Source organism: Drosophila gunungcola (assembly GCF_025200985.1).
Source record: "Drosophila gunungcola strain Sukarami chromosome 3L unlocalized genomic scaffold, Dgunungcola_SK_2 000002F, whole genome shotgun sequence".
Lineage (NCBI taxonomy): Eukaryota > Metazoa > Arthropoda > Insecta > Diptera > Drosophilidae > Drosophila > Drosophila gunungcola.
Genome location: NW_026453178.1, coordinates 401,854 through 416,721, shown reverse-complemented (window position 1 = coordinate 416,721; position 14,868 = coordinate 401,854). Strand labels below are relative to the sequence as shown.

Sequence of the window (14,868 nt, the reverse complement as noted above, 5' to 3'; positions counted from 1 at the left end):
CCCCGCCCTTTTAGTCCATTTACATGCCAACAACAGCAAAAATCAAAGCTGCAACGGGTGTAATGCAAGATTAAATGCAAAAAAAAATGGCAGGCAGAGAGCGTTGGCAGAAAGCGAAGCTTTACATAAACAAAAGCCAAACAAAATATTTATTATTACACAGCAATGTGTGCAGAAATACCCTAACCCAAAAACTGTTCTCAACTGACACATGATGGGCTTTGTTTGCCATAAATGCCATGGGAACATGGGAATTAATTCTTTGCTCTATTATCTAGCAATTAAGCCATAAATTCTGATTATCATATGACATGGCAACATGGAAATTTATGAGCGGAGACAGATCGAGGTCAGTATAAACATTTTTGGGTGATGTTCGAAATCTTAACAAATTAATACCTCATTTATTGTTCAATATTTAAGCTGGAAATTAGTAGAAGGTTAGAAGAGTTAAGTAGTGCAGAGTTTTTGTTTCAGTTCGGAATGAAGTAATTAAAATAAATCTGATTCTATGTTAACAGGAAATTCCTCCTAATTCCCTTTTCAAACATATTTCGGACTTCTTTTTTACAGAGCATACAACCATTTGGTATTTGATTTTCTGCTCATGCCAACATTTTTTCTACACCGAACTGTTGGATTTTCAATTTGTTTTAAAACACAATAAAAGTGCATTTTTGCATTTTGTCTGCCACGCATTGATTGAATGCGTCGCATCGCGTTGACTTTTTGTGCAACTTGCAAACCTCTCAACTCCGATTTCGATTTCGCTTTGCGTATTGACACGAACAATTTTAATTATATTTTACGTCAATTGTAAAAGGCTCCTCCGGGGAGCAACAGAAGCAACAGGAATAATTTTGGTTTAATTAATTGAAAATTGTGTGCTGTGTTGAAATTGTCGGGATGGAAGTGGAAATCGCTGTGGAAATGGCTGATTTCGTGGGCCGTTAAATGCTAAATCGAATGTGAAAGGGATAACGATCCGTGGAGTTGGAGATGGAGACAATCGCAGGTTTTCCCTTTTCCCACTTGGCTAAAATGTTTTTTTTTTTCCTTTTTTTCCTCTTTGCAAAAGTTCATTAAGCCCCATCGCAGTCACATTAATTGTTTTGCGCTTTCAACAACACGCCCATTTCTTCACACAGGAGGGAATAGAGGAGAGTCATTTAGCTGGGATTTCGCAAAAGATTGCCATGCAAATGAGCTGAGGCAACAACACTGATTACCGGCTGCCATTGTCTGGGCATTGTTGCAATGGAAAATTTATTGAACTTACATCATAACCACCGGCAATCGGAATGTCTTATCCACTGACACTTTGGCCACTCTACCGTGACATTCTTGACTGCTGCATAGAACAAGTTAATAAGACCCACTTGGACATGGTCGAAAAAGGGAGGGCTGTTCCTCGGTGGAGTCTTCATAAATTTGTACTTGAGCGGCCAAGTGTGACGGACGAGATTACTGAAATCTTCTGGAGCAGATCCATTTTTCATAGCAGCGGACTGAGCGCATTGAGTTGTCTCTCACAGATACAATTCTATCTGGTAGCTGCTTGTTGTGCGACTCTGCATCCATGTGTGCGTGTGTATCTGAGTGAGTGCAACAAATTGCTTTTGCTTCAGCCAGTCGCTGTCATAACAGTGGTTGCCTCTGCCGCCATTGTACCTTTTTTTCTATTGTTGCTGCTCTAGTTAGCGTTGCCGCCTGTAATCGGACATCAAAATGCGAAAATGATACGGCCCAGTCCGAGACCAAAGCCCTCACTCCCCTCCTTTCCTCGAAACCCCGCGATTGTTGGCCAATAATGGGCAGCAAGTGATCTGGGCGAAAAAAAAGGGGGCTGAGTTCTATTCAATTACCAGGCGATGCGAGAGCAAAAACATTACTGGTTAGGAAAGAAGGCGTTCACTGTACTAAAAAGTAGGAGCATGTCATTAGGAAGCATTACAAGTTTATTTTTTATTTTTTTAAATGCAGTCATAAATCCGAAAGAAATTTTTCTTTTTTACAATGATATTTATGGTTTCACCATTTCTCCTTTTAACTTAATTAGTTATTTCATTTTAAAATAAAAGGTTAATACATTTAAAATTTAATAGGTTATTTCCTCAAAAGTTACAATAAAAATTCATTATAGAGAGATTCCACAGAATAAGAAATAGAAAGGCGCTTAGCGATGAGCTAATGAGGGATTATAAAAGGGTAGCGAAACCGTTTAGGTTTTCATAAGCTTTCAAAATTTTGGAACTAAACTAAACTAAACAGTTAAGTCCTTTATTTTTTAATTCGTAAATATCAAATAAAAATTTGATAATAACAATTTTGTATAATCTTGTACAATTTATTTCCCAAAAAGTTACTTCAAATTATATATATGTGCAACAAAAACCATAAAAATGGTTACAAATTAAACCCATTTATCAAAAATTTCATTAACAACTGTGATTTACTTTTTTCCTAAGTGCACAATTAATTAACTTCAGGGAGAACTTGAAAGGCTTCCATTCATCAGACGAGTTTTGGAGGTGCCAACAGCAAATGTTTGCAAAATTCTTGCACAATCAAATGGCATAAATTACAACTCCCCAAAAAAAAAAAATTATAACGAAACAGAAAAAAAAACATATAAATGAATAAGCAGACATGTGTGCGAGAGCGTGTGCAGAAGCCGAGCTGTGAAACAAAAAGCAATTGTCACATAAACAAAGTCTCACGTAACTGCTATAAATATGCGAGCAAGAAAGAGCGAGGTTAACATTGCGTATGAGTTATATCTGCTCTTCTGCACATTTGGGCACCCCACTATAGTGGGTATACCCCACCTATAATGCCATTTTCTTTGTAATGCAATGCGCGGATAACAGAGAGAAACACAACAACCGCAACAATAAATAAAGTGTAACATATGCAAATGATGATGAGAAGCATTTCGATACGGCGGCTTCTTCTTCTGCCAATACAGAGAAACAAATAAATGCTGAATTCATTGCTGACTTTTTGAAAAATGAATTTGCATGTGTTTAGATGCTTAAAGCAATTAATTTAGCAATTTAGCAATTAAAGCCATTTCTTTCTTACAAAATTTAGTTATATACAAATAAAAAATATTCTAAATAGCCATGGGTTCTCGAAACCTTAAATTTAATTAATAAAAATATTTCGTTTGTTTATACACTTTGCTTTATATTAAGTTTCTTTCCTTTATGTATATTTCTTCGAATCCCCTTCAGCTGCCGTTTTACTGATGATGATGACTTTCGACGTCTGATGTCCAATGTCCTTGGGCACCAAAATGAATATGCAACATCGAACAGGTTAAGATGACGAGCAGGAGCATCAAGACTTGCTCCGGGGGTTCTGAAAGCAGGAAAACCCACAAAAACCGATTGGTTTCACAAGTGCAAGAAGCAAGAAGCAAGGAACAAGCTGCAATACGAATATAAACGTAATTGTTACAATTTCAATCTCGTTGGAGAACGGAAAAAGGAAAACGGAAAACTTCATCGAAGTTCGGGGAGACACCCACACAGACCATAAAACAAAGGCGGACCGCGGCAACATGCACGTCAACAACATGTGGCGACAACAGCAGCAGCAACACCAGCAACATCAACTGCAGCAGCAACTTGCGCCTGTTGTCATTTGCTCAATTCCCACACACATGCATATGAGAGCAAAGTTTTTTCTTTAATAAAATTAAATTTAATGCTGCCAAATGCTCGGCGCCAGGCACTCGTTCGGTTCCATTTTTTTTTTTTTGCACATCTCATTTTTTGTTTTTTTTTCTGCAGCAAATTGCATGGCTGACACCCAGCGCAAGGATGACGACGCCAGCAACCGCAAATGCAAATGAGCTACAAATGCAATGCACATGCATAAAAAATGAAAACGGTTAAATTGCTGAGAGAAAGATGCAGATGGCGATGGCGATGGCGATGGAGATGCAGGCCCATCCGCAGGGTATCCATAAGTTACGGTCGAACGACATTTCTGCCCGCCAACGGTCCTCACGAAATATGATTAAATATTGTAAATGCCAAAAGTTATGAAAGGCTCACTCACTGGGGGCCGCCCCAAAGAAGTCGGTTTTGCGAGTCGGCATGCAGACAATTCCGATTCCAGTTTTTGTGGGCAACGGCTTACGCCCACCGCAGAATATCTATGGATGTGGCATAATGGATAAGTGCAACGGCCACACCTTCGAGACACAATGCAAGTCACAGGGGCATCAGGTTGCCGATTTTGGCCAGAGCGAAGTTGCAAGTAACAAAGGAAATTCCACCAGAAAAGGACAATTTAAACAGGTCTTCGTTTGGGAATTTTAAATTTTACAATACCAAATTTTTTTAGTTTATGTCAGAGGGAATCTCTGTAGCATAAAATATAAATTTTATGTAATACTCTAGATTTATAGTATATATAGTAGTATAGAAGTATAAAATAAGTATCTATTGAAGTTGTATAGCAATTATTTAACTTAATATTGATTTCGGTTTAATTTGCATTGTTATAATAAAGCTTTAAACTCCATTCCAGCTCTGTTGTATTTACTTTATTTCAAATAAACTCTTTTAATAAATCCCAAACTCATGTTGTCTATGAAAATCCACAGTAAGCCAATACATTTTCCAATACCATTCCATATAAGCACATTTAAATTAAATCGATTTACCCCCCACCCCCATAAACGTGATCGACTTTCTAAAAATAACCCAGCGAATCTCTGGTCATGTCAGCTGTTTTTCTGTGCACGAGGAAAAAACATTTTTTGTCGCAATTTAATTGACCGCAACACCTTGAAAACAAAAGTGGCGGGGAAAAAGAGTGTGCATATTTTAAATTTATAACAAGTTTCGCGCTATGGAAATGCGAAAAGGGGGAGATATGGCCAACGAGTCATGCCAAATATAAGCAACGGAACGAAAGACGGCTAAAAAAAGTAATTGTAGCTAAATGTCAAATGCGACAATTGTTGCCTTAGTTGCTCTTGTAGTTGTTGCCTTTGTCGACTGGCGTTGGCGACTGAAATGCCCGCAAAGTGAACGGTACAAGCTTAGCGGTCAAAATGGGAAGGGAGGAGTGGGAGGGGGTGGGGAAGGGGAAGGGGGAGGAAGAGAGGCAGGGGAGGCTGGCGGCCTGGTGGGTTGGTCATTTGGTTCGTGGCAATGGTAACAGAGTGCGGCACTAAATGAGGCTTAACTTGAAATGAGCACACTTAAAAAAAAAAAAATACGATAATAACATCACAAGCAAGAAAATTTTAAAAATTTTAAATTTCAAAAAAATTTTTTTATTTTACAGAATTTAAGATAGGTGCCCACAGACATTTTGTAGTTTTTAAAAATAAATTAAAAAATAATATTAAGGAAAACTCCATTCCTGACTTTAACAAATTCTATCGAAAGCAAATGAAATATTTATTTTCAGTGCCAAATAATACTATGTCACTTGTATCCGAGCGCAACTAAGGCAGGGTATCGGAGCAATTACTCGCGGCGGGATGCAATCTTCGAGCCACACTAAATATTCTAATTATGCGTTAATAAGCGCTCTGGCTAACGGGGCGTATTGGTTATGTGGTACACCTACCTATATATCTAAATGCAGTGTGTGAGATAATTCCTCGGTGATTTCGAGCCAAATGTTAGATTCATTCTCTGTCACCTCGAGAGACTGGCGACTCTGGTGACGCCAAAGAATTATTGCGAAATTTGCGATTTTTACTGCCAACAACCTCGAGCCGTTTGGCTTTAATTATGAACAATCAGGCAGGCGGCGGTAGTAGTTGTTGCCGTTAATGTTTGTTCTCTCGCTTTTTGCTTTTGCTCCTTTTTGTGCATGTCAATCAAAAGAGCTCAAAGTCGTGATTTGATGATTTTCCTATGCCGCAACGAATTTGTTGCCAGTGCCGCGGTGGGTCAGGCCACAGAAATCCATTTGTCAAGTAGAACAGCAACCTCAAGTTGTCTGTCCGCCTGCCTGTGATTCTAAGCCCGCCTGTCCTTCAATAATCGTTGCCAAAAACACTGACGGCGGCAAAAAACAATGAATTATTGAAGCCAACAAATTGTGATTGGTGGAGAAAGAGAATTCTAATCAAAAGCGAGAGGCATGAAATCTTTGATTTGCTTTAATTCGAGCATTTGATGAATTATGAAATAATATAGAAAATACAGAGGACTTAGAAACAATTTGTATAATTAAGAATTATTTATTAAATATTATACAAATATTGCTGTATTGAGACTTAAAACAATATGAAAGGAAAACCATTCGCTACGAATTGAAAGGTTAAAGTTAATAGATCAAATAATATAATAAAAGCCTTGTTATAAATATAACAGTTCGTTATGACAGTTTTAAATACAAATTTATAAGTATGCAGTTAATTTTTGTTGCTGATGTAAGCTTATAAACATTTTCAAGCCATAAAAAATCGGCAGTAAAACTTCAACAGTTTATGATTTATGGGATTAAAAAAAGAATGATCGCCGCAATTATATCGAGAGCTGGCGCCAGCAACTCCGAACAACGACATCTGTTGCGATCTATGAACTGGGCTTGCTTGCTTTATTAAAACATCTCCGAGGAGCCGGGCACACACATAAATTGAACAATGTCACGAAATAAATTTGTCTAGAGCTCGGACCTCGGTGCAGAGGAAACGAATTCGAAACAAAGGCAAAACTGTTTCAGCTAACGTCTGTTAAAGTTGGCTGATTTTTATTTATTTCGCTGACTTTTTAGCAAGTTGCTAACTTTTTGTTTCTTCTCGTTTTACTGCTGCTCCCACACCGCCCCCTTTTCGACTCTTTGACTTTGTAGCCACTGCCGCTGCCGCTGACTTTTGGTTAATTTATGCAACGAACCAGTTTGGTTTGGTTTCCATCGCGTTCGCTCAGTGTCAGCCAATCTTGGTATATCTCTATACCGCCACACATATGTATATATATATATATATATATCGAATTAAAATTTTATTAAAACATTGGCATTTGGCCGTTTGCTTTTTATACCCTTGCAGAGGGTATTATAATTTCAGTCAGAAGTTTGCAACGCAGTGAAGGAGACATCTCCGACCCTATAAAGTATATATATTCTTGATCAGCATCACTAGGCGAGTTGATCTAGCCATGTCCGTCTGTCCGTCTGTCCGTCTGTCCGTCCGTTTATATGCAAACTAGTCTCTCAGTTTTAAAGCTATCTGCATGAAACTTTCCCAAAAGTTGTCTTTCTATTGCAGGTAGTATATAAGTCGGAACGAGCCGGATCGGACGACTATAGTATATAGCTCCCATAGGAACAATCGGAAAAATAAATGAAAAAAATTATAACTTTGCTGTTTTTTAATTTTTTGTTTAGTTCTTCGGCATTTAGTAATGGTTTAATATTTCAGAATATCGGTTTAAATTTCATCAAAATCGGACGACTATATCATATAGCTCCCATAGGAACAATCGGAAAAAAATAAAAAAAACTTATAACTTTGCTGTTTTTTAATTTTTTTTAGTTCTTCGACATTTAGTAATGGTTTAATATTTCAGAATATCGGTTTAAATTAAAATTGTAATACTATGGCTGTCATAATAATTTTGTGCCAAATAAATATACCGAATAATTGTTATGACTGCAAGGGTATATAAACTTCGGCTAGCCGAAGTTTGCTTCCTTTCTTGTTGTTAATTGCATTTGCAATTTCTAATTAAGTTGGCTTGGCAAAAACAAAAAATCTAAGAAGAAATAACAAAAGCAGCGATCATAAAGTTTCCAACTGGTTTGGGTCAGCGACTGTCAGAGGTCTTTTTTCGAGCGGATCTCTGGTGACTTTGCTTTGCTTTTGCCGTTAATTTGTACACCGAAAATCAAAATGTATTTTAAAAATAGAATAAATAATATTACAAATTAATTAGTCGATTATAATAAAATAAATAAATAAACAAAAAATTACATTCGCAACAAATTTGGAAGGTATGAAGTTGGTTACATTTTAATATCTCGGACTGATTTGATATATTTTACAAATATTATGTGACTTTCTTAACAAATCCATAAGGTCCTTGAAGCTAAAATACTTTTATACCAGTATAAAATTTTTAATTTCGATCGACTTTGCACAAGAAATAATTGAAATCAATATATTTTCGCCTAAAAAAGTTATAAATCATATATAATACAGAAAATTAATAATTTTTACTAAACAAAGATAAACCAATTCAAAAATTTCCGTTTACTTTTGAGTTTTTTGAATATTGCTTATAATAATTACGCTCCCTACATTATGTTAATGTATCGTTATCATTTCAATTTAAATAATTATTTCCAACATTTGTATATGCTTTTTGCAGTGTACCCACGGTTCAATGCAAACGAGAAGCTCTCAGCCCAGCCAGACTGAATCAGCTACCAGTTTTTTTTCTCCCCCGTTGTACCATTAAAAAGAACAAGTTTCAAAAGCGTTTTCAATGCAAAAATCTTATCAATAGTATTTATTTACACAAGCTACATACAATAAATCAAAGCGGTCTGATTGATTCGCCACTAATCCTGTTTTGGTGGCTTCTCCTCGCTCTTCTGCTGCCGTTTGGCCTCCTTTCTCAGCTTGGACACGTTGCTCCGCAGTTTCCGCTTGAACAGAAGCTCCCGGTTGACCGCCTTCAGGTCGTCCATGCTGCACGTCTTCAGGTTGCGCACCGTATTGGAGATAAGCTCGTCCGTGATCTCGATCTTGGTGCGGGAAAGCCGCAGCTGCCGGGCATTCCGGCGGGCCAGTTCGACGCGGTACAGGAACAGGTGATAGGTGACAGTGGGCTTCAGGAATTTCTCGTGCTCCATGGTTCAATTAACAGATATAGATTTAAGCTGGGTGAAAGTAAGGAGTTCCTTTCTCTGTTACTTCTCGTCGCCGAGTGATATCCTCCCTTCCCTACCAGTGGCTATTATATATCTAACCGAACCTTTGTTTAGTTACCTGATACCTGTGACCCGTTCTCAGGTCAAAACAGGTCAAGTGCTGTCTGTCTCCCTGTAAATATTTGTGCCAAAATATTTCATTACCTAATCCAGCCTAATCCCCATTTTGGATCTTAAGCCTTCGCTCGGTTGACCAGAAATTATTATCACTCATAATGTGAGTAAAAATGATACCGGGATTATAAAGGGAGCATACACCTGGGCATCTTGCACTAACTTGTTCAAAATCTGCAACAGAAATGTCTGGAAAGGAGTTTAGAGGTAGGAATTTGAGCAGTTCTTGATCAGGTGACAGATTTACATATTTAAAAATATATATATTTATATATAAGTAAAAGGAAATTTTATAAACATAAACATACTTTTCTAGTTACTATATATACACTATATATTTCTACAAAAATAATTTATCTACTGCTATGTGCAAAACTTAGCTCACAGAATATTCATAAATGTTCCCAAAGTATTTAAGAAAAACACAACGACTCTATAGTACGTTTTTTATTTAAACCATAAGTTGTGCTAAGAATTTAGTAGTATTTAACTATATATATTTATTGCAATGAACTATTTACTACATTTTAGCATGGAATATTTATAAATATTTAACTACGACTGATCAAATATTTCAATTTTAGACAAAACCAGTGGTCTTTTAAGAAAGGCAGCACTGTTTTTTGACATGTGTTCTTTATATCAGAAACGATGTATAAATAACACTTTCAAGCGTATTTCCAAAATCTCTTTCATTAAAATTTTAACTTCTGGATTCAAATGTTTAACGGTACATTTATTCAAGTATTTTTTTAAAATATTTGTTAACAAGATGTTTAAGTTAATAGACAGTTTACTACAATGAACCACATTGTGAAACCATTGTAATGGCTTTTTCCCACCGCATTCTCAACCATGCACTCCCATAAATTCTTAGCAGTGTTCCCAAGAAGTTGTATTTGTTCATTGCATTTAGCCCAAAGCAAACCTTTCACCGACCACCATTCCAAAGAATTCTTGGGGCACCTCCAGAGTTGAATCTCTAAAAGAGTTTAAGCCACTTCCAAGTAAGCCAGCACAAGCAGAGTATTGTGACTCACCACCTGAGTGGCATAAACGTAAAGTACGTCTATTTACACATGTGTCGTATGCATTTGCATGGAACGCTCAAATGCGTATGTAAATGTAAATCATTAGCATAACTGCAGTTCCCAAAAGACCAGAGTTTTTGCAACTTAACTACTTCCAGGTAATTCATAACAAAAGTGGATGTGCTCGACTCTCGGGTCGAGGGTTCCTCCTTCAGGTCAGAGATGGCATAATCCTTTTATAATTGCACTTAGTAGCTGAAATGTAGCAAAAACAAAAGGATTTCGAAACCGGATTAAGAACTTTGGGAAAGACCACGCGCCGGATTAAGCAAATGTGCAGCATCAGCGTTTTATGGCCCCATCGAGGCCACTCGACCTCATCCTCCTGCTCATTTGTGGGCTAACAGGTAGGCAGGCACAGGTCACAACGGTGGCCCAGGGGCTGGCCAAAAAGGCCATGCGATGCGGGCTAGAAGCCATTTTGACCAACTGCTTTTGACAGCTCGCCGACAGCTTCCAATTCAACGCGCTCAATGAATCGGGAGACGAAATGGATTTGGTTTTGGTTTGGGTTATGGATCTGGATTTGGGGGCACCAAGTCTGTGCGTGTCGAGGCATATAATCCAGTGTACAGTATATCAACCAGACGAGACAATCATAATGATTGCTGTATCACGGTCATTATTATCGCAGACCCTTGCATTTAGCAGCCAAATGGCCATTGAATCATCATTTATTTAGCCCCCAAGAATTACCATAAAATACGAAGCAACTTTCACTGGTCATTGTTATTGTTATTACCATTATTATTCGGGCTTAATGCAGCTCAATAAATTTCCCTTAAAAGAATTCGTTGATAAGCCCCAGACAATGCTAAAGGAATTTTCACTTTCTTTCCGTCGTAATTAAGTTGAAATTAACTTGATTCGAGGCGTTTTAAGAGCGGGGGCCGCGTGTCAATTACGTTAAGTGAAATTACAATTACATGAAAAGCATTTTTAAAATCACCTAACCAACCCACATTAAATCGGTTTTATGATAGCGGGGATGGGGGGTCAAGCCAAGGTCGCAGACATTCGTTCATAAATAAATATTTAACACGCAGTCCTTCAGTCCGTGAGTTGTGGCGCAGAAAAAAAGGAGAACGAGTACCACTTTGGGATTATATTTATCACTTCTTGGCAACTCATTAAATATAAATGTTTTTCATTTGCCGAGAGTTGAGAGGGAATTTGTTTAGTTGCAGAGGGTTTGGGTTGAAACGACGAACATTTCTTCGGGAATGGTTTTATTGAGTGAAATTCTTAAAAACTGAAGGGCGGAATGCAAGTACATTTAAAATTTCTTTAGACTTGCTTTGCGAGCTATTTTAGAACTTACTTTAATCTTTGTTATAACCTTTTAGAAGTTTTAAATTTTAATTTATGTTTTATTAATCAAATAATCGCTTACACCAGTACAAATTTGTAAGTTAATTAAGTACACTTAAAAAATAAATAAATTCATTTAAATTAACTAAATTTTAAAATAAAAAATTACCATGGAAGAGAAGCAGCTTTTTTTAGTAGGGTTTAAAATTCCTTAAATATTAAAACAACAATGCTCTCAATTGTACTATAAAACTTTTCAATCCATTCAAAAACATATATTTTTCAAGGCAAGCAGATTTTCATTGATAAATTTTCCACTGGCAAGTGATGTTCACTAGTTAATCAAGGCTCAAAAAGATTGAACAAAATCCGCAGACACTTAGTCACCTTGTAATCTTCTCTCTTATCCCCATATTAATTCAGTGGCTAGCTCAGCAGTAATGTGTTTTAAGCAAAAGGTCAGGCCATAAACATTTTCCACTTGGCCAAATGCCGCGCAACACGAAAACACGAATCAAAGCCAAGAGCCACCCTCGCATGTGTAACTTTGGCCTGAGATGTCAAATATTTAACAATTTTACAAGGGATCGAACATGGAGAGAGGAAAAGGATCTGGTTTTACCGAAGCACTTCAGGTAATTACGTAGGGCACACAAGTCAGCAGGTCAGTCGGCGGGTCAACAAGTAAGCTACCTGTGCCCCAGATATAAATAATCCTGGCAAAGCGGAAGAGGACATCATTCACAGCTCTAACTGCCAAGCAGTCACAGCTCGCTCTGTCACAGATTTCTGTCTTTATTAAAATCTAAAAGCAAAATAAAGATAATCATCTGAAATGGAAAGCCAACGTAATGCCGTCAGCCACCGACGCGGAGCTCGTCCGAGCGTGGGCTATCTGCTGTTCCAGTACCAGAGCGAACTGACCCGCCGTCATGCGGAACCCACGCGGCTGTCCCGCACCAAGATCCACATAATCGATGGCCTGGTATCGCGCACCATCCGCCACATGAAGAACTGCAGCATGGAGGACCTGAAGGCCTGCAAGAGGGAGCTCGTCTACAAGGAGCAGCTGTGCGCACAGCTAAAGACCATGCGACGCAAACGGTCCTCCTCCGCCAACGACACCAAAAATGGTGAAAAAGACAACAAGACTCAAGCCGCTGTAAGTGTCAAGGCGCCGAGTACTCCACCGAAACCCCGATCCTCCCGTGGCGGACCCCCCAAGATGGACATCGTCGGACCGGAAATCTTTGTCTAAGTCAAACTTATTCTATTGCAATTTCAAATTCCATAGTCTAGAACACACTTATCCTTAATTGTTGACGATTAAAAATCATAGAACATGATATTGTACATACACAAAAATATACTTAAACAAGAAAACAAAATAAATAGCACTTTAAAAGCAATACCACGAATTTTCATTACTTAAATGTTGCGTTTTTTTAGTGGGGTTATAACTGGATGAATTTTATTAAAGCGTATAAAAAATCTTGAATTAGAATATCGAAACCTTTTTCAAATACTTTGGTTTGATTTAACAATAAACTATTGCCATCTAAGACAACTCAAATAATCAACCTTCTGTTTCTTTTTTTTTTTAGACTTGCTAAATATAGTAAGAAATTTTTAAATGCTTAAATATTTTAGAAAGAAATTTTTAAATGCTTAAATATTTTAGAAAGAAGTTTTTAAATGCTTAACGTTGCATTTAAAAATCATACCAGTAAATGTTAAATCAATTTACAAAAATAAAGTATTTAGTCTTTGTCCATTTTATTATCAAAATAAAAATTTGAGTTTCATGTTTTATTCATACTCATATACTTCTAAAGATTGAATTCTAAGAAAACTCTTAAACTCTCAGTTGATTGGAACGATTAAAATCCAAAAATTCTTTTAAATTCGAATCGAAAATTACAGAAATAAAACTGGCAATTACACAAAAATGTCAATTGTTGGCGAATTTGTTGTAGGAGTGGAAATTCCTGTTCTGTAAGCCTGTTTTTCGGCTCTGTTTTTGCTAGCTAGCCAGGGCTAAAATGTGTGCCGCGAAATGCCAGGCCCGAACTCGAACGCGAACTCGGGCTCAAGAGTCAAAAGTTCCCACGAAGCACCATCGATCCATTGAAAATTGGCCAAAACTCACCGATCTGTGATAGATGCGTCCGAGCCGGAGAGCCGAGAAAAAACGAGGCAGTCAGGCCAAGAATGCGGTTTAAAGTTCAATCGTGCAGCAAGTGTTATTTAGGGGTTCGCAGAAGAAGGAACTTCGATCTGTTCGGGAAAAACGTGAGCTGTGCGATGCGATGATCTAACCGAGGCTTTCTTCGAACAACCAAAACAGAAGTTATGAACCTGCGACATCATCGACTGATATGCAAATCGTCAGCGGGAGAAATGTATACTAATGAATATATAACCAAATCAAGTTCAGAGCAGTTCTGACGTTTTCACAATTTGCCTCATTAGCTTTATGCCCCTTGGGCACCTTATATCTATAGTTTGTATTATTTCTTTTTCTCGTTTATTAAAATGCATTTGCTTTACCTTGTTTGGTGTTTTGGGGCCCAAATTAAACGTTGAAATATTCCACTTGCTGAACAGATTTGTTGCTTTCTATTTGCATATCGCTGGGTACAATAAATTATGAGCACAATGTTAACTGGCGAACAAATAGAAGAATAACGCACTGACCGAGTGTCGTTTTCTTTTTCTCTTTTTATCGAAAACTCTATATTTTCTTTCTTATTTTCGATTTCGGCAAACACTTTTGAGTGAAATGCAGCTGCAGCAACTGCTGCTCTGGTTGTAACTGTAGTTTAGACACAAACACGTTTTCTTGCGGCCAGCCCAGTAATTACGGCAAAAGGCTATTTTAAGGCCCCCCCCATATCCAAAAAACAACGAAAGCCGATCCAAAAACGAAACCGAGAAATGCAATCGCTGGCCAAAATGCAACGCGGCGAAATGGAACGAAAAGCGAGTTAATAAGCTGAATAGTTAACAAAACTAAAAAACTAAAAAGCCAAAATGCAAATGGTAACACGTACACCGCAACGCAACGCACCGTACACACGCACACACACACAAAGACGTAAGGAAAACGTTCGTTCTTCGGCGAAGAAGAATCGAGTTTATGTATTTGTTTGGACAGTATACTTATATCCAACGGATCGCGTCGCGTTTCGAGCTGCACGACGGTTCACTGACGAATGACCAAAAGTTTCAGCTGCCGGACAGCTTGAAGTTCGAAAAGCCCGCCGCTCCGAGTTCGAAAAGCGAGCAGATCGCGTTTTCCCGCTCTCTAGAAAAAAAAAGAGAGCTAAAGATCTTCGTCTCCGAAGATCGCAAGTTCGTTGCCTGAGTCTTTCGTTTTTCCTCGTGTTTTTTTTCGTTTTTTTCTGTGGGCTTAGAATCTGTTGCCATTGATTTA

The 14,868-nt window shown here is 37.8% G+C and overlaps 3 protein-coding genes across 3 annotated transcripts in view; 1 reads left to right on the top strand and 2 right to left on the bottom strand.

The window, feature by feature from the left end:
* The window catches only part of LOC128257281 (serine-rich adhesin for platelets), a 122,039-nt gene extending 107,380 nt beyond the window's left edge, over positions 1-14,659 (bottom strand). Inside the window, 1 exon segment of the mRNA XM_052988234.1 lies at positions 13,983-14,659. The gene's annotated coding sequence lies outside the window, so the exon portion shown is untranslated.
* On the bottom strand, positions 8,305-9,054 carry LOC128257293 (uncharacterized). The gene has a single exon (XM_052988247.1). It carries the CDS (start codon positions 8,836-8,838, stop codon positions 8,545-8,547), a length of 294 nt encoding a protein of 97 aa, XP_052844207.1. The 5' UTR covers positions 8,839-9,054; the 3' UTR covers positions 8,305-8,544.
* On the top strand, positions 11,822-12,837 carry LOC128257289 (uncharacterized). The gene has a single exon (XM_052988244.1). The coding sequence runs from the start codon at positions 12,268-12,270 to the stop codon at positions 12,688-12,690; it is 423 nt and encodes a 140-aa protein (XP_052844204.1). The 5' UTR covers positions 11,822-12,267; the 3' UTR covers positions 12,691-12,837.
* Positions 14,660-14,868: the final 209 nt, after the last annotated feature.

Excerpts from the sequence above, each read along its gene's own strand:
- LOC128257293 (XM_052988247.1), bottom strand. The coding sequence starts at position 8,838 with ATGGAGCACGAGAAATTCCTGAAGCCCACTGTCACCTATCACCTGTTC.
- LOC128257289 (XM_052988244.1), top strand. The coding sequence starts at position 12,268 with ATGGAAAGCCAACGTAATGCCGTCAGCCACCGACGCGGAGCTCGTCCG.